General features: G+C 37.4%; 1 protein-coding gene across 4 annotated transcripts in view; it reads left to right on the top strand.

The window, feature by feature from the left end:
- The window catches only part of col4a6 (collagen, type IV, alpha 6), a 155,515-nt gene that overhangs the window by 77,803 nt on the left and 51,237 nt on the right, over positions 1-26,475 (top strand). For all 4 annotated transcript variants that reach the window (XM_015398144.1, XM_015398145.1, XM_015398146.1 and 1 more), the window contains exons 5-6: positions 23,306-23,440; positions 23,620-23,664. In XM_015398144.1, the coding sequence (XP_015253630.1) occupies positions 23,306-23,440; positions 23,620-23,664 (180 nt within the window). The remainder of the gene's footprint in view (positions 1-23,305; positions 23,441-23,619; positions 23,665-26,475) is intronic.

A 26,475-nucleotide genomic window follows, 5' to 3' on the forward strand; every position in this document is an offset into this window, starting at 1 on the left:
TCAACATAAAACATAAAAGTTAAAAGGAAATAATAAATTTTAATAGAATTAGTAATTTAATTGTTTTTTCCACAGGGCATATGCTTTATTTGTAGAAGATACAAAGCCGCACAACTTTGTTTAATCATAGATCACACAATTATCTTTATTCCAGCAGGTTAAGGTACCTTATCTTTTCTGGGTTGAGGATAAGCTTTACCATCTATTAATTCAGATTCTTATCCATTTTTATCATATACATATGTATATACAGACACTATCGCCCACAAACATGAAAGTGTTGTCTTTACATGTTTGCCAAATGCATGTTTCAACAATTCTTATCTGTGTGCTTTTTCCTCTCGGAGAGGGTATCAGATGAAATCAGAAGGATGTGTCGCCTTAGGCGATAAACTCATTTCGCTGTCAGTGCTACCATACAATTAGCATCAACAGTTGGTTGTAAAATCCAAACAAATGTTTGCAGAAGGCGATATAAGTTGCTGATTGTTGAATGATTTTGCATTATTGGATCATAACCTGCAGATGTGCACAATGTTTTAACTTAGTCAGCTCTTGTGTCCTTAAGGAGCAACATTCAGAGCATTTGATACCACTGATTTACGGCCGCAGCTGGCAGTGACAGTTGACAGAAAGGTTTTCTAGGTGATTTCTGTCTCACGACGAAGCTACTACCTTAGATTATAATTTTCTTTGGTTCACAGTGAGGGGTGTGGATTGTATGGGGATGACCTTCTTTTTACATGCTATAAAAGGTTCTTTCAACATAGAAAAGGATTAGAAAAGCTTCATCTTACATAGTTCACTTTCAGCTGTCAACCCCTCTGGGACTTTTTTCCCCATTATTTACTCAATCTTGTCAACACTCCAGGCAAACGTTTAAGTTTAGTGATAGTTAAAATGTTATGTATGGTTTTTGAAATTATTATTATTATTGTTAGTAATCTTCTTTCTTACCTGTAAAAGAAAGCTATTGAGACAATGAATGTCTTTAAAGAACCACACAAATCTTAAAGGATCCACCTTAAATCCTTTTAACATCACCAAAGTGTCTCTTCTTATAGGTAGGGTATAGATGCGTGTCAAAATATTGCCCCAGATTTCAGGAAAAGAAGAAAGATTTTACACGTATTTTGATTAAGAAGACAAAAACTATAAATATCAACTAAAAATTTTGGAAGATTGTGGAAATAATCAAGGTTCTGCGCTTTTACAAACATTCATTTCTGTTCTAAGGAACCCTTACTTATTGGGAGCCACTTTTTTCAACTTTGTCACAATTCATGACTAAAGCAGGAAAGTAAAGTCCTGCAGCTGTCCACTGCTCAGGAAATGCTACAAACTCCTATCAAAATGTCCTTAGATTCCAATCACCACACCTCTGAGGGTTGAGGAGGTCAGAATGGACACCTGCACTGACAATGGTAATGGTGTGAGAAGTGAGAAAAGAATTAAGTATTACCCCAAGGCCATTCCAAAGAATGTTGCTCTTAATGGCCTCAACATCTTCAGGCAGATAGTCTAAAAGAAACGGCATCCTTTTGATTCCATCTAAGGAATCCATAGAGGAAGTCAATTTCTTGAGTGAGATGCAGAAAAAAAATTGGTCAACGAAAAATGTTCAGTGATCTGGTACAACCAATGGAACTGTTTGGCCACAGTTATGAAGGCATCTATGATCAAGCACAGCGGAGGAATATGATCCTTTGGAGATTATTGTTTAAGCCATTAGGATAGCGAAATGTTTTTATAGAAAATGCCAGAATTAAAAAGAAGTCCAGTTCTCATTTATTGAAAATGGCATCTAGTATCCTGCAGAGAAACTTATTCTTGGATAAGGCTGGATTCCGTAAAAATTCAAAAAATATCCACTGGACTTGGTTTTCAAGATTTGAAGACGTTTCGCCACCTCTCCAGGAAGCTTTCTCAATTCAAATGTCTGGATCCGCAGTGAGTTTGAGTCTTATATAGACAACGCCTTGTGGCTGGATATTTTAGTGACCCCAAAATCAGTAAGGTGGATATTAGATGTAGATATTAGATTAGATATTAGATGTTCTTGTTGAGAGAGTTGGTGGACAAAAATGATCTGCTTTGGAACTGGCCAGCCAGAGTCTGGACTTGAATAGTAAAGCGTGTGGTTTTCTTTCCAACCAAGTAGCAGCACAGCAAACTGCAGTCATCTCATCAAGTGAGTCCAGTCTTAACACGATGACTTGATGAGACAACACCCCTGTCCTGCAGAGGCTCTAAGGCTACATAATGGTGGAGAACCCCCCAGTGTTCATCAGAGATGTAGGAATAAAGTCAAAGTAAAGCAAAAAATGTACAGTTAAACAAAACCACTAGTTTTTTCTAGTAAATGAGCCTGAAAGAAAGTCAGACACTAGAAGAGTAACATTAATCAGGTACTTTTTTAATAAGAGAGAGGTCTTGTTTAGATGAACGGATGAAGGCTTTGTCACAGATACCTGAGGAGACATTGAGAGTTGTCAGGGTAAATATGGGGTAAGGTCAGAGAAATGGCAGGAATAACTCACGACTACAGGCTTTGAGTTCATCAAAAAGATGAATGTTGAGACACCAGTGGAGACATGACAAAGGCTGGTTGCTGTCATAGCGTAAAGATCTTCAGTTATTTATAGATAGAGTAATTAATCCTTGTTGACAAGGATTTTTAAGAGTAAATGTTAATTAAACTGAGATTTTTTTCGCCATAGAAATATTCTACTTAACCATCTTATTATTCCTTCTATTATGCAAATGTCTGGGCCTGTCAAAGACCAACTTCTTTGCTTAATAGAAATAACTTTATCCCTTTTGTTCAACCATATAATGTTGAACCTACAGTACTTTCTGACCATGGCTTTTACCTCCCAGGCTGCTAAGATCATAATCATGTAACAAAGAGATTAGGCCATTTGGTCAATACTTCCTTTTTTGTTTATCTGTGAAGATTCTCAGTCAACGAGGTCATGGTCAAGCTTGAAAAAGTTCAGCCCAGACAACTGGACGTGAAACGTCTTCTAAAAAAAAACACACACAAAGGCCCCGACACAAAACTTTTAAAAGCCACATTTTTTTGTACATCGAATTTGATCAAAATAATAGATACAACCAAAAAAGAGTAAATATTTGTCCTCCTTTTCCGATCTTTTACCTATATATAAAAAATTAAATTCAGCCAGAAATAAGTGTTTTGTTCCTCAGCTTGGGAGAAACCATGTTAAAAAAGGGTACATGTTTCAAAATTACTAGGAGTTTTATATTTATATCGACTTCTAAAACCAGACTAAAACCAGACTACGTGTAAGCTTCACACTGTTGCTTGCCCACCCCCCCCTTTTAGGTAGCATCTAAACAACAATTACTGTCTGACACAGAAACCTACACTTACTGCCTGCCTATGAGCACCATTTTAGCTAAATAACATAGTGACGAGCGGCCCATTACACTCAGGTACCTGTAGGTAAATGATCAGGTAACTGTAGCTGACTCTGTTCAGGCCTCCTGTTGGGCCTAAATGACACAGCCACAGCTACATTGCATTCTTTGACTGTGATTGTTTGGAGTCCCCTTAAGGGTAAGGTGCTTATTTGTCTCTTTTCAGTTTTACTTTTGTAGTTGGACCATGGAGAAGGTAGGTGTGTCCCTAATCATGGCTGTAAACACTGTTGAAGTCTGCAGCTAGGAAAGGGTTAAGGTCTCAGTGTCACACAGGTTCTAAGTCAACAAAAGCTCAGTATTGTTGATTTATATTCAAGACGGTTTGAAGGGGGATCAGTACCTTACAAAAGTCAAATAAAAGACTATCTATTGGGCTTTGTGTTTGCCCTCCGTACGGTTTTGATATTAAACAAGGGTTAGGGTTAGGATTGAACAGATAAATCCCTCCAACTAAATAAAAAATCACTGAAAATGAAGTACTTAAGAAAAGTTAAATCAGCCACCGTAATAGAAACCATGTTGCGCCTTCATGCTCCTTTGGAACCTGCGCAGCAATGACAATTCCTCTGGATCAGAGCATGGGATGACATTTATTAGGATGGCCTTTTTTGATGCATTCCAAATAGTCTTTGGATCAAAGTTAATTGATTCCTCTGTGGTAAATCTTTAGACATTCAGCATCATGGTGTGTCTCATATCATGCAAGATATGTACCTGCAGGACATCTAAGCACTCTCATAACAACATCTGCTGAATTTTGAGATGTGTCGATGTTTGACAGGCTAACTGACATAATATAAATGCTGTCACATAGGATTTTAGTGATGTTTTGTTTATCCCTGAGGGGGAACTTTAATCTTTTTGTTAGTGCCTTATAAGAATTTAACTGCTCCTTAGCTTCAGGTTTTATGGTTGTTAGTGTCCTTTAGTAAAGCCTTAGGACTAAAAATATGGGAAACAGTCAGCTTCTTTCTGGATAAATAATACAGGCCTTTGACTTTCAAGGCAGGGGTTAGAAAAACTCATCAGTGTGTTTGCTCTGCTGAGATGTCTGCAGAGATTCTGGAAGACTGGCTGTTTAATGGAGGTAATTTGTTTTACCGATCAGCCTTTGTAGTGCTTAGCAGTCCAGAGGATGACAGCTAACAAACTAGGTCTTTTACATACCCTGCTTTGAAAAAATGTTTTCGCCCTTACAGATTTCTTCTTTTATCTTTTGCTTATTTTGGTCAAATTTTAGTGATTCAGATCATAAAACAAATGTTAATCTTAAAATAGGAAACCTGAGTAATAACTAAATGCAGGTTCAAAAATACGAATCAGTTAGAATAAAAATAGGATACTGGCAAACTTTATTTTTTCTGAATTATTTTAATTCAGTATAAGTGGAGGAATTTATTGAATGAGCTGTCATAGATCATATCATAAAGATATAGAAAATCTCACGTCAATTTCATCAATTTCGTGGCTGAGTTAAATTAATAATATAAGTTTGAATATCTATGTATGTATCTCTTAATCAACACTGACTTCGACTGAGAAAAGAACATTAGCTTCAATGTATTCTGTCTCCCAACTTGTCAAATATTGTCGTTTGATCCAACCCACTGTGATTTAGATCCTGGACTGAGAGAGTTGTGGGTGCAGGCTGGTAGGAACTTGCAGACATTTCCCATGAACTGAAAAGTAAAAACCAAGGCTTACAAATATTTATCCTAACCCCATAACCTAAAGAAACACTAGTATACACATTATCATACACTCCCTAGACAAAAAATAATGTTTGTCCTGTGTTATGTAGAATAGGAGAATAGAAAAAAATACCTTTATTGTCCCACAATGAGGAAATTGGGGTGTTACAGCAGCAGCAAAAGGTTATAGCCACATAAGGTCCACATTGTGTATCCACAATGTGGACCTTAGAAAAGTATATAAAAATAACAGAATAACTGACAGAGTTAAGAAAGTAAACGGATAAAATACTGTACTGTACAGTTTTATTTTTTTATTTTTATTTTTTTACAATATAAATATTGTTCTGGAGAATAAATATTCAATATACAGCTGTGGACATTTTTGCAGTAATGGATGTGTGGAAAAAATAGCAGCAACACAAGAGATGTGCCAAAATGACTGCAACATATTATATAAGTAACCAAGACAGTAACAACTTACTGAGGTTGTTGGGAACAGTGATGGTTATAGAGTCTTACAGCTGCTAGGAGGAAGGATCTGTGATAACACTCCCTGGTGAATTTAGGGTGAAGCATCCTGTCACTGAAGGAGCTCTCCAGTTCAGCAACAGCTTGATGCATGGGGTGGGAGACATTATCCAACAGATTCACTTTTCTGTGCCCTGACCTCGCCCCCGGATTGTCCCCTGGATGTCTCTGGTTCTTGGATCAACTGGTTCTGAGTATGGAACAGCTCTCGGATTCCCCTCTGGATTGTATCTGGATCTCGGATCATCTGGCTCTGACCCTCTCGGATTCCATGTTCTGGTTTGTCCCCTTTGATCATTCTGCCTGTCTCTGCTCTCACAGAGCTGACCCTGTGTATTCTCCTGGAACAATAAGTAACTGTCAAAAAAGAATTCCTCCAAAGCTACCTGGATGGATTCAGGAATCCTCAGGGCTTCACCAGTGACGTCACACGCCAAGCAGCTTCTTCAGAAACTCTCAAAAATTATCCCCAAAAACGAGGAAGTTAGTGAAGCAGAATTCAATGTTAGAATCATTGCCCTCTGTTTCTGTCTGGTCACTCAAGGTTCCAATCTCCTTCCAGAAGTTAGGGATAAACTCTGGTGAATCCCTCTCACCTAGCTGCAGTTTCATATTCTTATAAACTGTTTTAATGTTTCTTGTTGTATTCTGGGTCTTCCATTTTCTGGCCGTTACATACTGAGATCAGGCACACCTGGATTAATCAGTTCATCCAGTAGAAAAAAACAGAAAACAAATGAGCTGCCTTAATTTCAGGTAGTAGTGGAGTTTTGCATAGAGCCCAGTAGCAGTAGGCAAAAATCCACTACTTTTGCATACTCCACTACAGTAGTAACAAATCTGTCTCTTCCACTTGGGGAAAAGCTGTTTTTGTCTCATTCGAGTCTCAAGTCGTATTCTATTCAAAACTGAACTCTAATTGACTATGGAACTATCCTATTTTTTATGTAATAGACTATGTGTTTGATACAGCCTGCGTAAATAGCTTGTGTTAAATAAACGGATAGCAAAACCATAAAAAATAAGCAGTTTATAATAACTGTTTACCTATTGACTAAACCCAACATTAATGACTTCAGTGTACGAATCAGGTCTCCAAATGAATCAAACTATGTTTTTGGATGTTTTTATGCTGGGTATTTTGTATCATTATCACATCCTAACAAGACTGAGAAAATTACAAGTGTGCGCACTGTTATTTAGAGATGACATGGACTGGAAATGCAGCACTTTTATTTGATTGAAAAAAAAAACAATCCTATTTTTCCTGTAACATTTCCTCGCCATAGGCTCTGCAGATGTATTGGTGGTTGGCGCTGCCAACAGCTCTCCAGGGCATCACTGTACTAGAATGAGCATAAGTTTGTGCTGTCTTTGCATGCAGAGGCAAAAACTAGAAATATTTTTGCCAGGCATCAGGCAGACAAAATAATCAGAGCAGCAACCGAAACTGGAAAAGCCTAAAAAAAAGTCAACTGAACAGACTTATATAAAATTGGTCGCTTCATGTATTTAGTATCTGGAGAAAAGTTGTTTGGGTTTAATGATGTCGACTACATTGTTAGGTATGTACAAAAGGTTTTGAGCACAAGAATCAAGCCAGTTAATGACTGACTTGAGTCTAGACCCAGTACACTTAAGATGTTTTTTGTTCTTGGTCTCCATCCAGCAGTGTTTGTCACAGTTAGAATTGTGTTAACATGTTTATTTATGGCTGTAATTATAATAGTGCAAAAGTGGAAATCTGTTTTTCAGTAATTTCTTGACATATTTAGATCAACCATCTTTAACTAACCTTCCCAGCAAGCTGAATTCTCTCAGTCTTGTGTGCTCAACAACACATGAGAATTAATCATGTCCTGCTTCAACCGTTCCAGACCGACCCAAAATGGGTTTGTTAATCACACTGCAGTATTATGTTTTAAAGCTTTGACTAAAGCAAAAGCTGCCGAGCCCAAAGCTAAATCTAAATAAAAATGGCAGTGCAGGAAGACAAACGTGTAGCTGCAGCTATTACATCATTTTAACTAGAATCTAAGATTTAACATTTGAAAGTTACAAAAAAGGCCTAAAAACATAAGCTAAGTTCTGTTTTTCATGGGATCTTCTGCTGTTTTATCTGTAACCATGAGTGGTTAAAACCAAACTTTGGTAAACAGGCGCTAGATGTCATTTTATCAGCTCAGAGGGTTCTGCTGACTGTCTCTCTTTTTCCCAAAGGGATTTGATCAAAGGAATATCCAGATTGATGATATGTAGAACTAAACCTGTGTGATGCACATTACCGATTTGGCTTGCTGTGTTCATTTTTAACAGTGACTAAGGGCAACGGGCGTCTCACATGTTTTATTTCTACCGATGGAAAACTGTCTAACTAAAAAGAATATGAATAACATAGCTTAATTTGTTACATTTAACTCGAATTCTTGGGGCTTGTCTCTTTTTGGTTCATGGGACTTCTTTCTGCAGCTAAATTGGGGCATAAAGTATTTAAAAAAAAAAGAAGAAAAATAATAGAGTTTGCAACTATGCGTTCCAGAAAAAAATAAAAGTCTAAACTTGAAAAAGGAAAGTTTGTCCAAAAGAAAAACAACTTAAATTTTTTTAATCTTTTCCAGATATAGCATATGCATATCAATATGTCTTTAAGTTAATGCTGTGATCGCTTCTAAACTGAGCCACAACTGAGCAAGAAGCAGGCCAGCAGACAAAAATGTAAGTCGCCATCACATTTAGCCAGACAACAAAAGGGGACGTGGAATACAGGCTGAACAGACGGGGAAGTGGACGGCCTGCACCTTCTAAAATTAGGCTCAGGTAAAGTGATAGTGGATGTGTGTCTCAGTGGAATGAGAACACAAGAAACAAGGGATGAATGCCCCTCTAAGGGCCTCGTGATGAAAGACCCCATCTTTCCATCCCCGAATTCCTTTACTTTAATCCTGAAGCAGGTAGAATGGGGGGAAAAAAGCGGAAGAAGAAAAAGTTTCTTAGGGAAGGTTAAAAGGAGAGGGGACATGCTGGCAGCATGCCTTTTGTGTCAAAGTGGCCAAGGGGAGAGGAGATAAGGTGACACTGACCCAATTGTTTGTGTTTAAACTCTATTCAAAAATGTAGGCCTAGGAATGAAGGTAGAGTAGGAGCTGCTGGGGAAGATGTTTTTTTGACTCCTAAAAATGTGTTTTCAAAACCACAACTGGCAGCTTCAACAAAGCAAAGAATGGACAGTATTTCCTTCTTTACAATCGTAAAACACCTCACAACAAATCTGGAAATTCTTGATGTTTAACCGTATTTCAGAGCTACATTTTTTATAGGAAAATTTATAAACAATAAAAAAGACTTTCCAAACAGGACTTGTAAGTTCTCTTTCAGGCCTTCAAAATGGTCACTATTGTATACTGCCTATCAACTATCTACCCTCACTAGAGTCAAAGAAAAATGTTAAAGAGGAATTATTATCTAGTGTCTAAAAAAACTTTTTTTTTTTACTTTGGGGGCAGCTACTTATAAAACTTTTAAAAAACATTTTAGGTAAAACAGGATGCATAAATAGTAAGAAACAACCCACTTGCCTCTTGGGGGATCTAGAGGGGGCCCAAACTGTTTCATCAATATATCCCTTGATGGTGTATCGAAACTATCCAGTTTTGGCTTAGAGTGGGGTTTCCCAAACCCAAGTGCCTGCTGTTTTCCCTCACCATCACACCTTGGTCAAAAAGTTTTGTCTTTACAGCACTCTGCAGATCTTGACTGTATGCTGGGGGAAAAAATCAGCCACTTCTACTGGGGTGTTTTACAACAGGGACATATGTTAAAGTTGCTGAATATGGTTTTTCAGAGACAGGAGTTTTTGAACATTAGATTGATAGGCACCTATGTAAAATTTCCAGAATATATGGTAATTAAATTAATAGCCATCAAGATCTGATATCTAAACCGTCTCATTCCTGCCTTTAAGTGTCAGGACTCAGAACGTTGGACCCAGAATTCAGGCAGAAAAACTAAGGTGATTTATAAAAGCGTTTAACTGCTTTGAAAGTCCACAGGTCAGCAGCTAGTAATTTGTGTAGAGGGGAAAACACAGGTTAGTGACCACCTAACTCTGATAGAGGACGAGAACAAGCATGTGAGTCACTAACCTGGTTATTAAGGTCAGTCTGAGCCCAGAGGAAGGAGTGAAAAAAAAGGAACAGTGAGGAAGAGCAGAAGTTTCGAGAAGGAGAAGGCAAAACTGGTGTCAATGAGGAAGCAGAAGTCCAGGCCAGAAGATCAAAGATCCGAAGAGGTACCATGGGGAAATCCAAGCCGGGATCGGGAGACAAATCCAAGGTCTTAAGCAGGCAGAATCCAGCAGGTACTCCGAAGACAGGTCAGGCAAACAGATCAGAATGGGGGCTGGCAGGCTCAGAGGTCCGTGAGAAGAAACTAGTCAGGATCAGGCAATCAGAGTAACAAACTGGATACACTTTAGAACTCTCAAATACAGCTTGAATAATCTGGCACTGATGGCTGGGACCAAGCTGTTTAAATATGAATTGGAACAGGTGGATCTGATGAGTGATAATGAAAACTAGGCAGATCTAGGAGGGTTGATAGAATAAACCAATAATTCCGTCATCAGTGCCAAGATCCTAACAATTATTGGAAGAAATTCACGTTAGTCACAATTCACCTTAGTTATTTCTGCTTTACCAACTGATAACGTTTTTTTTTTGTTTTCCAGAAAACAGTCCAAACCCAGTATTTTTCTACATCCTCTTGTTTTCATTTCTTCTTTTTAAAATAAAGGAATAGATGACTCTCTTGATTTCCTAAAATGTTGTTTCCTTTGCTTCCAAAACTAACAAGATAATTTTTCATTTGCTTGGCTGAAAATGTTGTTGTCTTCTGAAAATGTTTTTGGTGTTTGCAGCCACTTTTTGGGTTACAGTTTGATAGAACAATATAGCTTTATCTACCTCTCACTCAACATTATGCTTTACTTAAAAATACTAATCAAGTGATTATCTGGACATTTATTCCAGCTGTCGATCCTGTCCAATCAAGACCTTGATGCACACCACTTGTCAGTTATCACCGATTGAACCCTTGTACCTCTGACAATTAATCAATTAAGGAATACAGCAAGATCAAGTCTTCTGTGTTCCATTCTGGTGCTGTGAGCACAGAAAACCCTAGCAGTATTAAAGAAACTGCAGTGATGGGCTGGAGGACAGCGAACTAGAAACAGCAATAAAACAGGAAGGTTTTCTTTTACACCCAACCACTTACATGCACCCAAAACGTAGATTACACACAGATAATCAACAAAAGAAGCAGTGGGACGCTATAACATACATAAATGCTAACTTTGATCTTACATATACAGCATGTTGAGCCACTCCTGTCTTTTTTATCTCCCCTATAATGCATTGCTTTAGTGATATTTGAGTTTGTTTGAAATTTGAACTTTTGTACCAACCCATAGAGGTGTGCATCTTTCCTGCGTGTAAGCTGTTATACCTACAGACCAGACAGTTTGAGGGGACAGGACAGTTTTATCAACAGTATGGTGTCACTCAAGCATTTCATCCAACACACACATGAACACACTGGTTGGCCCCCTTATGGCATTTTATCAAGAGTTCTCTCCTTTTTGATACTGGAGCTCTTGAAGTATGTTGAAGGGGGTATGTTTAGGTTTAATCTGAACAGACTCTCACGCAAACGATAGAGTAACAAAGGTAAAGCAGCTGTTTTTGTAGAGGCCCCTAAACAAATCCTGTCCTGTGTTTTAGTTCGAGTTGAACCAAAAGCTTTGAACTTCTTTGTAGACACCGATCTTCTTATTTAGATAGAAACAAACCCCTTAGTCATAGCTGCACCTCCTCCCCAGGGCCAAAACGCAGTTTTTAGACCATCACAGGTCAAAAGTTAGAGCTAACGCTACAAAGCACACCTCAGTGTGTTAAATGACTCACTATAAAATCTCTTTTCTATCTGTAGGGAAATATAGAACTAACAGACAGAAGTGTAGTTTGAAAGCAGGAGTAGTACTCATCCCTCTTGATGTATGCACTATGTCTCCCTCACGTGGCCCCTTTGGGAACTTATAATTACAGAGGTCTGTTTTTTTTCCCACATTGAAATATGGTCATTGGAGGTTGCTTTAAATCTGGCTCTGCTATCTTGTCATGGGGACTTAATTTTTTGAAACATGTTAGATTTTAATGCACATAGTCGGTTTTTAATCTGTGTGGTTTTTATGGATGGATGGATGGATGGATGGATGGATGGATGGATGGATGGATGGATGGATGGATGGATGGATGGATGGATGGAAATCTAATGATTAGGGTGATGGTTAGGAGGCCTTTTCAGGCAAAAAAAAAAATGTATTTTCCAAAATGTTTGGATCACTGATTTTTCAAAAGGAAATACATTACTGATGTGATGCATTTTTTTAAATCTTAAGTTAAATATAACAAATGAAATACAAAAAAATATTCTCTTTTTAAATGATTTTATTTATATATTTTTATGTTCCTTCACAATTAGCTGGAACAACATGATACATTTATAGCAAGCAAGCATATGAACATTTTCATAATTTGGATTCTATCCGTATCCATTCATCCAGGATAGGGTGGTCTGCTTTCCCCCATTTCGATGGGGTTTTTTTGGGTGTTTTTTTTTTTACCAGTGGCCAGTAATATAATAACCAGGTATATGTTCATAGGCATTTGTATACACTCTTCAGATAAATTTGAAAATAGTATTATTAAATGTCCATGTAACAAGACAGGTCAATCAAGCTTTAAATCAGATGGCTAATACCTACAAAAGGTAAGCTATTATATTCAAAACATAAGCTACAAAAAACTGTAGAGCAACAGATAAAATGTAACCAACATTTGATGTAGAGTAAAGCAAAAATATTTCCAATAACACATTTAGCCACTACAGAGAGGATTTAACCTACTTTTAGAGATATAGCCTGAACAAAAGCGAAAAGATAACCTATTCATTGATTGCGTTTTTATTTTTAAAACCAGTCTATGAAGTTTACCTCTAATTCAGAAGAAGAAAATCAAATTAACGAGAACATAAAAAAAAAAAAATCTCTCTGCCTCTGTTATTTCTTCAGAAACCAGACAGCTAGATGATCTAACAATCAAAACCGATCAAGAACCAATCATTAAAGACTTTATTGCTTTTTAGGATTCTGGTGAACATTTTTACAAGGTTATTTATTCCCTTTTCCACAACACATGCTCATAGACAGATCGTTAACACCTTGTCAAACAAACATTTACAAGGTTTTTGTTTTCTCTCGGCAGCAGAGGTGGCCTGCCCTGCAGGCCAGTTTCTGAAGAATAAACCCCGAAAGTTCCTACTAAAAATTTTACTGTTTATTGCTTTTAAATAAAAACTGTTTCCGTTGATGTTGTGTGTATGTGTGGTAGATCAAAAAGATATGTAGTTTAGATGGGTCCAGGGAATCTGCATAGGCATTATGCCTTATCTATTGATGAAAACAGTTCAATGCTGTCCATAGACACTCAAACACAGCAAACAAGAAAATATTCACATCAGCAGCAGGCTATTCTCAAACTCAACCTAACTTGGATAAATGGAAAGATGGATTGATCACTGAACTGTCAGGATATCTGGGGTTTTGCTGTTTTCTGTTGTAAGTCATTTCAGTTCAGTTTATTCATATAGTGCCAATTCACAACACATTATCTCAAGGCACTTTACAATTTAACCCGATCATGCAGTCAAATTGATTCAAAGCTTTCTGTTTAAGGAAGACCAGTTGATTGCATCCGTTCATTGACTCAAAGGTAATCCCTCACACTAAGACTGCTTGTAGTTATAGTGGAGAGGAAAAACTCCCTTTTAACATGAAGAAACCTCCAGCAGAACCAGGCTCAGTGTGAGCAGCCATCTGATTGAGATTCTAGGAGATAGTAACAGGTATATAGAAAAAGGCAGAGATACAAAAGGTAACTGTGAACCAGCTCCACAGGCAGCCCCATCCAGGAAAAACAGTCAGGCAGAAGAGCTCCGAGCCATCTCCAATGTAAGAGGACGAAGAGAGCACATCCGGCCAGTCACAGTCAGAGAAACAGGACTACATTGAAAGCACAGCTGATATTTCTCTCCAGGATGGAGTCACAGCCAAACAGGAACAGACCAGATGAAGCTACTATGAGAAAAAGCAGAGAGAGCAGAGCGTTAGAGATTGAACTAACAGATTCTGCAGAATAGGAGAATAGAGAGAGAATGAAGCAGAATGATGAAAAAGGGTCCTTATGTCCTCCAGCAGTCTAAGCCTATAGCAGCATAACTATAGAGATAGCTCAGGATAACCTGAGCCACTCTAACTATAAGCTTTATCAAAAAGGAAAGTTTTAAGCCTAGTCTTAGAAGTAGACAGTGTGTCTGCCTCAAGGACTAAAACTGGTTGTTGGTGCCACAGGAGAGGAGCCTGATAACTAAAAGATCTGCCTCCCATTCTACTTTTAGAACCACTGGGAACCACTAGAAAACCTGTGGAAGTGCTCTGTTAGGAACATAAGGAACAATCATATCTCTGATGTAAGATGGAGCTTGGCCATTTAAGGCTTTATATGTGAGAAGGAGGATTTTGAAGTCAGGTGAGCTTCCTGGTAAACAGAGGATCTTTGCTGTTGGCTGGACAGCCCTGTGTAGCTGCACCCCTGAGAACATTTCTCAATCCAGATGACAAGCATGTATATAAGGAGGCGAAGGATCATCTCTCTTCAAGGGATGATTACCCCTGATGGTATTCTGGCCAAAACCAGTAATATCTTTCTTCTTGAAATTTGTTTTTTTGTGAACCTCTTTCCTGGGGACTCTTTTAATGTTCCTGACAACCAGTCAACCTCATTTAGTCTCCGATCTTCATGGAAAAGGTCTTACCTGTGTGCAGCAGATAGTCTTCATCACCTGCCTTCCCTGCTCTCCAGCACGACGTCTCTTGCACATACCAACAATCTAGGATCTCACTCACATTGACTTCGTAGAATGTGCAAAACTTACAGAATCAAACCCCTATAGGTCCATAGCAACCTCCCCTTCATCCATTAAGTAAGCAAATCAATCAGTCATCAGTTGTCATCAACCAAGTCCTTCCTGATCAGTCTCCCCTCAGACCAAAGAGAAAGTTCAACTGACTTCCTGTAGTTCTTTGTAGTTCTTTAACTCATTTGTAAACAGCTTAAATGGTGCTTTCCACCTGGAAAAGTGTTTAATAACAGAAAATGTATTTGATCTATGTACTGTAAGCTGTGGCAATAGCATTCATTAAAGAATGCCGCTACTTTCATTCCTTTCGGATTTCCCACAGTTATGGCTTTATTGCTTATGTATCTCAAATCTTCACCATTACGTGACATAGTTTTTGTAGATCATGTCTTAAAGTTCAGACAGTGAGTACCTTGCATATGGTCAAGAGTTCACAGAGCTAGCAAAAGTTAACGGGGGTGGAAGGAAAAAGTGTGAGATTTAATTCAATTGAATCCCATCACAGGTCAAAAATTCTTAATCAATCCCAAATAAGCCCTGGCCAAATCAGTGTCTGATTTGCACAGTATATGGAAATGTATTTCAATAGATCTATTTATTGTCTTACATTTTATTCTAACTTTCATTCTTATTTTCTGGGAATATTACATCAGAACACACACAGATAAACTCTTATAATAAATTCCATTATATACAACATTAGAACTTTTTCATAATTAACTGAAATGCATTCTGATGTAGCAAGTAATTTTTAAGCCTTTTAAATATCTGAGTTACTTGAGGAGGAACATCTGGAAAGTAATGATGGAAGTCTTAAATGTTTTAAAGAGCCAAACATGCCAATTACTTCTGCTGTTTGGACTCACTGATCACCTCAGGCGGATTTCCAGGGAGGCCAATAACATCAACCTTAAGATGTTACAGTACCATTTAATGAAGTTCAATGAAATTTCTAAACTCAAGAAATACCATATCAGGTTTTTAACATACCATACATATTTTATTTTCCTTTTTTGTGTTTTTTTTTTTTTTTTTTTGTTAAGATTAAATTTGTTGAAATATTTCTTGCTAAGGATTGCAGTCTGGATTCAAATGAAAAAATAACATCCAAGGAAGTGCCATAATTTGATTTCCACCCTTTGCTGTTCTTCTTGCTCTGCTACTGACCAACAGCTGAGAAAACACTGCAACTTTATGACATCATCGCCGGCGCCAATCCCCTGGCGATGACTACTAAATGGGATTTTACTGTCAGGGAAAGCACCTGGATGAAAGGAGAGAATGGGTTGTTGGTTTAATGGCAGCCATCATTGCAACCAGAAGGGGTTAGGAGTGGTGGATAGCTCTCTGATGGAGCAGACAGGAAGGAAAATATTGAAGCAAAGAAATGTCACATGATGTAGGACTATAGTGGCGCATTATAACGTAAAAATAGGTCATGATTTTCTATACTTTTAAAACGCTTAGAAGTTATTAACACTGCGTTGAGTATTGTAAGGATCGGTTTTCTGCTGTTTGTGAGTTGTACCTGATCTACTCTCAGTATTATTATGTATTTTGAAACTAATGTTATATATCTAGTGGTTGGCTTTAACCCTAGCACACTTTGAAGTCGAGGTTTTTTCCCTTATGAGATTTTATGCTATTTGATCAAAGAATTTATGCAGGTGTTTTAATTGTTGCTTCCAGTTTAAACATCATATTTGTATTAATTTATTATCCTGTTTACAATGAAACAAATTTAATCTTTTGTAGAAATAATAAGCCAATATTAATTAGATAGTTGTTCTTTCAAAACTTGCTGTAGCTACAGGTTGATATAGTGTGAACAAAGGCACAGACATGGACAATGCTGCTAATAATTCTTTTTTTGAAAAGAAATAACAGATTTAGATATACTGTAGAACCAGTTACATTTAAATATGGCAGCTTATTACATTGAATTATTTACCAAAGTAAAATGGATTACTGTAGGTAAAACCACTCCAAGAATAAGGCAGATAGCTTAACTATTGCATCATACAAGAGTAAAATTAAGTTGTTATATATATTTCGGGAAGATAAGCATTACTTTTATTCTCATTTGGGGTTTTTTATGTATTTTCTATGTATTCAGATACATTGAACTTTAAAACTAAACAACTTTTAAATGATAAAGTTAGAAAACTCTTTTCTATGGTTTCTAGTGCTAGCAAGGAAACTTTTCTCCATCTTTCTGTTGATAAAAACTTTTGGCCACCCAAAGTTCACTAATTTGCTAATACTAACTTATGCTAAGCTCTACCAAGATGCAATATAAGGATGCTTAAATCCCTATCAGGCTGCTAATGACTGAAGACAGGTGAAAATGATAGCTTTATGACAAACATTTTCATTCTAAATGAAACGCTATTCTGTGGTTATTAGTCTCTTAAAAGAAAAAAGCACATCATCAGCATAGAGATATACTTCCATAAAATTAGGTTTTCCCCTCTCAAACAAGTTAAATATAAGTCTTTTTTTTAATTTGATGTGTATCTAATTTGTTTAAAATAAAAGTACTGATATTTCTGGATGTTTATAAACATGTAGGTTGGAAACCAAATCAGCGAATTTGAAGAGTTTGTACCTCACTCAGTGATCATCCTAGCCAAACGAAATGTGCAAACAGAAATGTTTAGACTGCTGGAGTTGTTTACTTCAGTCTCAAGGTTTATCAGAATCTTAAGATTTAGGTATGTGTGAAAGGGGCAGGTCGGTCGATCGCTCTCCAGGGAAACTCTTAACCCCTCAGCTTAGAAAAAAACACAAGCTCTAAAATATAAATAGACAACCGTCATTCAGTTTTACCCCCCACATGGATAAAAAGGTGATTTTCCAGTTCTGCGTCATCTTTGATTAGTGTTTCATCACAAAACACGACAAAGATGTGAGTATACAACATGTGTTTGGGTTCACTGTGTGATCAGAATAGAACAACAAATCTACCCAACCTAAACATTCCCACCCTCAGTTGATTTACCTCTTCCTCTGTTTAGTGTGTCTGCAGACAAATTAAGTGGGAAAGGCAGATTTTTGGGTTAGAGCTGCACCTGTTTCTTTTTCAAACAGATCCAAAGTATGTTTTTCTTTTTCGCTTTTATAAAGGGTGAAGATTGATTTCTATTGATTTTTGGGTGAGAGTTTTATTTGTGTGACAGTTCTATTTGGCTCGGACTCTACCTAGTTTTAGGTGTCCTCTGCTCATTAAACATGCACCCAAAGACCGGGGACTTTTATCAAGCCATCCCTCCATGTTTTGCACATCATCCTCCCCAAGAGAGCATTCGGTGTGACAACTAAAATCTTCCTCTTGGCACCCTCCAACCTGCAGAACAATACCACGCGATGAAAAACCCCTCAGGGTGTGTGTTCATCTCTGTGTGAATGTGCATTCATGGACAACTCACACGCACATGGACATTTACTGGTTTTCACACACATGGTGACTAGAATTTGTCTGTCCAAGCACTCTCCTCTATCAGGAAGTGAGCTAGGCTTGATGGGAGCTGTAAGTCTAGGAAGCTTAGCTGGCTAGAATGGGTCCCATTGTGACCTTTGTGTTGAAAGGGATTTAGGCCTATAAACTGACCAGTCAGGTGGAAGGGGATGTGGATGGCAGGTCTGGAAGAGGAGGGCAGAAACTCCACCGGCTTGCATGAAAACAGACAGGGATGCCAACTGGTCAGGGTATGAGACAGATGCAGTCGGTTATCAGAGAGACAGATCACTCACAGAATCAGTCGTAAAATGCTCAAGTAAAATTCAATTAGCCAAGGTATGTTTAAAGTAGGGCTGCAACTAACCATTATTTTGCAAATCGATTAATCTGTCAATTATTTTTAGATTAATCGATTAATAATCGGATAGCCTAAGGTTCCTTGAAGAACATTTTGTACAAAATTAAACCAGGTGAAACTCAAACTGTTCTACTTTAGGAGTTCTGGATAAAGCATATTGATGGACCAAAAGGTTTTTTTTTTTATCTTAAAAAGAAATACTGCAAAATGTTTATGTATTTTATTTTACAGTTTTGGTACAATTACTGCTCTTAAGTGGGTTGCTCTGTCAGCTAACAGCATGTTTTACAGTCTCTATACTCCAGTTAACCATTAATCAAATTATTAAATTAGTTGACGGTTATTTCAATAAGCGATTAATCACGATTAATCCGATTGTTTCAGCCGTAGTTTAAACCATATATAGACAATAGAACACAGGACTTCACTATTGAAAAGCATGGCAAACTAAAACAGAAACCAGTGTTGCAAAAAATTCTAAATAAGTATGAAATTTTAACATTTTTAAACATGTGTAGAATACCTGTAGTGCCTCTTCTTGGAAAGGGTCAGTGGTATAGTATTTCCTTTGGTAGTAAATGTTCACAAATCAAGCCAAGCTCGAGTGAATTGGCACTATTTAAAAACAATTGAAAATAATCTATATTTGTTTCAGCTTTGAAAAAGTATTGTAAAAGCCAAATCCTTTCATCTGTATTAGTTTTTGGGTTATTTTGAACTGATGACAGGTGGCTTTTCCTGGAGAGTTCCAGGTTATAAACGCAGCTGACTTAACACAAACCTATCTCCCTTCTTGAGGACAAGGTTTTTGCTGAAGATATTTTGTTTTGGGAAAGATATTTTGTAGGCTCAATATCACATAAACAGCCAAACACAGTGGTGGCAGTGTAATGATCTGGAGCGACTAGGGTTTCAGCACCAAATTGTGGTCAAATTGTAATCACTGAAAAAATAAAAAGGGAATTCTGCTGTTCAGCAAAAAGTCTTAAAGGTGGATTAGAGCCTGTCAGGTTGTCAGCTGAGGTTTTAGGAGTAAAACATTAATAAAGAGAATACCACCTTTCAAAAAGCTAAAGAAAAAGACGGTATTAGACAAGGTGGTAGGTCTAGTCACAGTCTACATATAACCCTGATAGATATGCTTTGACGTCTTTTTTCCCCTTTTTGGCATCTTGAAAAGGATCAAATCGACTTCAATGAGACTGAGTTGTTGCCAATTGTTTAAAGAAGACAGTAGAAGTTCCTCTACAATGATCCAACATTAAGGCTGCCTGGCATCACTTTTGTTTAGTTTAAGTTGTTGGGCAAAGGGTGGCACAATCTTACAGGGTTTAGGAAGCAAAATAATGGAGGTGCTGAAGTAATTCTCCAGTGAACCGTCTTAACAAACTCTCAAGACACTCAATTCTCCAGGAACCTAATGTCCTTGATACTTTAGTGAGTATTCTACTTTGTCCAGCTAAATAATTGCCCCAATTTACTTCATAAGTCAGTATTTCCATGTTAAGGACAGAACAATTTGTTTTTTGAACAAAGGTCAGAGTTTGGTTATTTTTCACCATCTTCCATTGTCTAAAAGTTACCATTGGGGGAAATGAAGGGCTTAATTTAGTGTGTCATTTCATATTTTTGGTGAATTAGTTAATCCATCAATTTTCATGCTTATCCATGCTGGGATTACAAGTGGGGCTGGTGCCTATTTCCAGCTGTCTACAAGTGAGAGGAGGTGTACACCCTGGACAGGTCACCAGTCTATGACAGGGCAACACAGAGACAAACAGGGCTAACAACTATTCACACACAGGGAATTTAGAGAAGCCAATTAATCTCAACAGTCATGTTTTTGGACTGTGGGAGGAAGCTGGAGTACCCAGAGAGAACCCACACCTGCACAGGGAGAACATGCTAACTTCATGCAGAAAGACCCCGGGCCAGGAATCAAACCCAGAACCTTCTTGCCGCAGGGTATTAGTGCTTTCAACTGCACTACTGAGGAGCCTGTGAATCAGCCCAAATATAATTAATTGTAAGTTAAAAACTGTAGCCTGTGTATCTGTAAACTATCAAATACTAAGTATGGACTTGATTGTCAACCTTCAATTATTCAGTTTAATTGTATTCACAATCAGAATTACTTTATTATTCCCTTGTTGGAAATTATTTTTTGCAGAGCAACCATTAACAGAAGAAAGAAAAATAAGATTGTAAATACCATAGAGCAAAATAAAATAAAATAAGACAGATATTGCGACCTAACATCATAAAGCAACCAATTTAAATGCTGCAAACCAAATTGTTATCTTTAAGACCCCTTTCACCCTTTACCTTTTAGCACGGATCAGACGGAAAGATCGAGTTCTGCAAGTGACCCCTGACTAGAAAGCTAAAAGCATTTTTACAAGATGACCCCAGAACCAAGCAAAAATGTAACCCTCAAGTGAAACCTTTGGTTGTGTAAATATTAACAGAGATGTAGCCAGAAGGCTGCCAAGAAATTTACAAGAAAAGTCCATTGGATTTGTGTAACACAAATATAGACAAAAAGTAACCAAAATAGAATTTGACCGACCCTATCCACTAACTTTCAAAGTAAAGAAAGGATTGGTGAAGGTAAGGCGTGAGAGAAAGTGTCTCCTTCTGGAAGGGCGGCATATTTTCTCTGGGTGAAACCAGGTGTGAGTGTCAAATCTTGGCCAGACAGCTCTGGCAGGCTTCCTTTAGCTGGCATAGCCCTGTCATTAGGCTTCCCTTCCTACCCCTAAGGCCACATGAAGCTGGAAGCAGGGCTGCGGCCTCTAACTTCAGGAAAAAGGAGGATGATCTGGAAAGAAGTCAGCAGCTAGTTGATCATAGATGAGGTGATACTGTAGGTGCTACCACTGGCTAAATGTGTCCTTGCAGCCACGCATGTGAAGCAGCTGCTTGCATTCCTAAATATTTTACGACTGGATGTCTTTATCAGTCCAACAATTCAAAGGTGTCATTAGCACCTTTTCAGCTCCTCATGATAGATAGACAGATTTATATAGATCTGAATCAAACTTCCCTTTCACCCTAGGAAACACTCTCCCTTTCTCAGACCTCTCTTCGTATCCTCACCCCTTTCCTCGTTCCTTACCCTGGTATATAGTTTAAAGCATGTGCTAATCGCAGGCTGTCAGTTGTCTGAATTGTCCTGTAAATTTGTGTCCCTCACTGAATTATCAAGTCCAACCTCCTAATAAATGGATTCCACTTACTAACTGCTAATTTAGAACCTGTTTTACATTGTTTCTCTGTGTTTTTACTGCCATCTTGGGGTCGATATGCGGTAATGCATGGTACCCTGCAATTTTCTAAAGATAAACAAGGATGCTCACTGGGTGTTTTGGAAACTTTGATGTCTGTTTTTACCAGTGTATTAAAATATGTAAATAAATCATCTTAAATGAGCTGTATGAGAGAATATGAGGGGTTTACTGTGTCAAAGTGCTGACCTAGTGGTTAGAGTAGTGCACCTGAGCTCTGGGAAGTTGCAAGTACCCAGTTTGATCTCCACAGCCACTGTGGGTGTCTGGGCAAGACCCGTATCCCCACACTGCTCTCTGGGTGCCGCACAATGACAGCCCGCTGCTCCCCAAGGGGATGGGTTAAATGCAGAGATACATTTCTCCAGTCTGAGATCAATAAAGTTCAATTATTAAACTACCGTAAGCTATTTCTGTGTTATATATTCAGCTTCCATGTTATCTCAAAATGTTCTTAAATTCCTGGTGAGGAGGGCACTGGGTCTTCCTCATTACGTAAAAGCAATTTCACATAGAGTGCTGCTGTTTGCCCAACCTGGTTACCCCCACACATGGTACATTTATTGCTGCAAAAATGTATAAGATTCCTTAATTTTATCTGGCTGTTAATTATGGGTGGTTCTACATGGAGCCTAACAGGGGCCAGTCCCCCTGTGAATCTGGTCCTGGTCCCTGTTATGGCCCCTGTACTGAAGATATAAAAAAAAAGAAAAAAATCTAATCATGATATGTTCTACTAATTGAATTAAATTAATTTTGACCCATTGCTATTAATTTTTTTATTTTCGATAAAGTAAAATTAACATTTCCAAGCAAAATACACATTTTCTATTCGAATGACAGAAATTTTATTATAACAAAATGAAATGGAAAGTCACAAGTAGCTCTTTGGTTCTGCAGCTCTATTAATATATTATAAATGATAAACTGCTGCCCTGTTTTTTGCTTCCTGCTTTTTGTGCCCCCATGAAAATATGCTGGCCCTGCAGTAAATATGGCCTTGATTACGCCCCTGAAGGTCATACTACACAACCAGGGGATTTCCATGTGACTCTCTGGTATAAATGTAAATGTTCAACTTGATTTTACATTTTCAGTTTTATCTTATTACTCTGATTTCTAATAACACACTAGATCTTATCTACTGTTTCTTGCTAAGAAGAATGTATCTGTGGTGCTTTGTGTTGTGTGTTCTCTGTGCATACATGGATCAACGCACTTAGGTAAAAATAATCAAAACTGTTGACCTATACTTTGATTCCGTACACAGATTTAATCAGTCAATGTTCCATTTTGAAATGTCCTTTTTCTAGAGCAAAACCACTGAGGCTCATGTTGGTTACTAGCTTCTCTCTATGGTTTACCCAAACCGATTCAATGGAGAAACTTGACAAAAGAAATCTATTTAGATTTTATATTTTTTAAAGCCAATAAATCAGAACGATTCATTTTAAGTAGCAATTGAACACATAATTTCATCTGCTATTTTCGTCAGGGTCGTCCTGGGCCTCTTGGCGAAGTTGGACAGCCTGGACCAGATGGGCCACGTGGAGGCATTGGGCCTCGGGGGCCTAAGGGAGAGAAGGGCCACGTTGGGATAAAAGGGCCATCTGGGGCCAAAGGAGACAAAGTGAGTGATTCAACGAAAACAGATTCGAGTGAAAAGTTTAAAAAGGAAAAATAGATAAAATGTTTTTTTATTAGTTTTTTTTATGAGATTGACAATATTATGTGTAAATATGTTTCATTTAGTTTTTCCTCTTATAAGCTAACCACATATTAATGAAGTGGTGTTTCTTGCCAATGTAGGGACCAATGGGAGTGCCTGGATTTCGAGGAAATGATGGAGTGCCTGTAAGTAAATGAATCAATCTTTAACCGCATCAATTTATTGTGTTTTTAGTGCGCTACACTTCAAATTATTAGTTAACTCACAATACTTTGAGCTGGTGTTGATTCCTCCTTCATATTACAGGATTTGCTTTTAAGAATGAAACTATTGTTTCAATTATTAGTGTGTAAGGTAACCTTTGTTACCAGGAGCTGTCACTTTAAAAGCATAAAAAGCTAAAAAAAATAAATAAAAAAAACACTTGACAAGCTTCCATACATCAAACGATGGTGTGTTTGCTATTCTATTAAAATACATGATATGAAATACAAATAAGCGACTAAATAAAGCTGCTATCTTATTTTATCACAAGTAGATCAAATAAATATAGTTTTTAATGTACGGTTTGATAATAAAAAGAGCTATAAATTACATTAGTACCTGAACTAGGTAATCACAGTAAAAGAGAAAGTAGACTTTATCTAAATGTTTATTATATTACTACATAATTTATATAGCGAATTTTAAAAAGCCATGACTTCAAACATGGCCCGTAAAGTTTCTTCAGGATATATACTTTTTTGGGGATTAGAAATGTTTGCCTTTTAAGGACCTAGAAGCAGGTCTCTAAGCATCACCTTTATGAATATGCACTGCACACTGATGGTGTATGAAACGCCAAGGTGCCATACGTGAGCATCTGGTCAGATTTTGCCACAAAGACCTGATAACATTCAACAGCATGCAGACATTAGTTTTTCATTGATGAGGATTTACTCTCCTTAGGATGCTGATGCTTATAGTAGCTCCCTCCCCTTTTCTGGCTCCCCTTTTCTTTCACTTATGTGGCTTTTTGGGGATGCTAATGTGCACGACTTACATTTACAGATCTTTCAGGGGTTGGAAAATTTTATAAAATGATGGAAAAAGTAAACTACTTCTGTCCTGACTCAGAAATGTACATTCCCCCTCTCTCTTTTCATTACCTGTACAGAACAGGGGCACATTAAACGTGCCTGAAATACTTCAAAGGTTGCACTTTTTTTTTTTTATTTCTTTACATTTTTTTCCATGCAAGGCATTTTAGATTCCTGGTTTATCATGGCAAAATAAGAAAAAGGAAAAATTGTAACCTAACTGAGGCCTGGACAGTCTGGGTTTTTATTTTGGACAACTTTGCAACTATTTTAAATTTATGAGATTTCTTATTTGAAATAATATAATTTAGCTTGACTGGAACTAGCTTTGGTATAAGCTGCAGTAACCGTACCATGAGATTGTCACTTACATCCACCTTGTTTCGTATTATGTTAACCCTAAACTAAGTAAGGACAAAAACTTTCAAATGAATTTAGCTTTTAAAATAATCAAGACCTAGCAAAGGATTTCTTTCTACTCCACATCAGTGTTGTTTTTGACACCATCTTTAGTCTTAGTCTTCAGGACAAAAATTATTATTAGTTTTAGTTGCATTTTAATCATTACGATGTGTGATAGTATTAGTCGGTTTTAGTCGACTAAAACTTAAAAGGTCTTGCTTAAGTATGTTTTATTTTGCAAAAAAATAAATAAATAAAAAATCCTTTACAATTTCAAATAACAACCAGATTCTTTACCAGACTGACAGCTCTAGCCTAGATATTCTAATTGCTGGGTATAGAATGCTGTCATGCAGTTCATCATTTCTGTTGATTGAACACTTTGATTTCTAGAATTCAAATAAAGATTTTTATGAATTAATGCCCTACATAATAAAAAAAGTGTCCCAAAAAAGCTGTAAAAATATCAGATCTAGTTCAATACATCATATAGCAGACAGACAACCTAACAACATTTTCAATAAAGGAGTGGTTTTAGACATACAATGCTTCGATCGTAAAGCCAATATTTCCTGATCTTCTATGAATTTTGCATTGCACACAGATCAATAAATTCTTCATTGCTCAAAAAAAAGCAAATACAAAAGAAATATTCTTTCCACTTCGGCAATTTTGGCCTTAATTCTTTAATTTGCCCCTCGGTTACTGGGATAAAAAGAGATTTAAATTACATTAAGGTACATTTAAATACAGAGAGAACCTATATATTTGCCTTGTAATGCCATGAAAATCCAGACCTGTATGAATGAAGATGCTAACTAAAATGTTGACATATTCAAAGGAAACATTTATATCATATTTAAATAGAATGCAATGAAATATTTTCTTTGGATATAATTTAGGAATTCCTCTTGGTAGAAATTAAAGAATGTTTATTATCACCTCTTGTGAGCTGGAAGAAATAAAATGTTGATAGTTATATATTTTATTAAGTAGTGAGAGCAGGAAGAGACGTACTCCTGAGAGTCAATGGGAAGCATAAAAGTCAGACTCTGAGCTACGCGCTCGCAAAGACGCATTTCTGCACAAGCACAGATGGAAGATCAGAGTTTCTTCAGCCTGCAGTACCGGATCCATTGGTGGTCATGCAGAATCTGCAGTGCTGCACGCCAGGTGGAGGGCGTGACTAAATACTTGTCTAACAGATGATACATTTTAAATGTCTGACTTATTTTTATTTAGTCTCGTCTCGTTGATGAAAACTCAAGCCTATGTCTGGGCTTGCAGGTGGCGCAGCGGGTAGCGCGCACAACCCATGTACGAAGGCCTTAGTCCTCGACGCATCCGACCCAGGGTTCGAATCTGACCTGTGGTCCTTTGCTGCATGTTTCTCCCCCTCTCTCACACCCCCTTTCCTGTCAGCCTACTGTTCAAAAAACAAGCCACTAATGCTGTAAAAACTAAAAAGTTATGACTAGTGAGTTTGTTTCAGTGATCCAAGATCCTCGTTTACCT

This window comes from Cyprinodon variegatus, unplaced genomic scaffold (genome assembly GCF_000732505.1).
Source record: "Cyprinodon variegatus isolate N-32 unplaced genomic scaffold, C_variegatus-1.0 Scaffold914, whole genome shotgun sequence".
Lineage (NCBI taxonomy): Eukaryota > Metazoa > Chordata > Actinopteri > Cyprinodontiformes > Cyprinodontidae > Cyprinodon > Cyprinodon variegatus.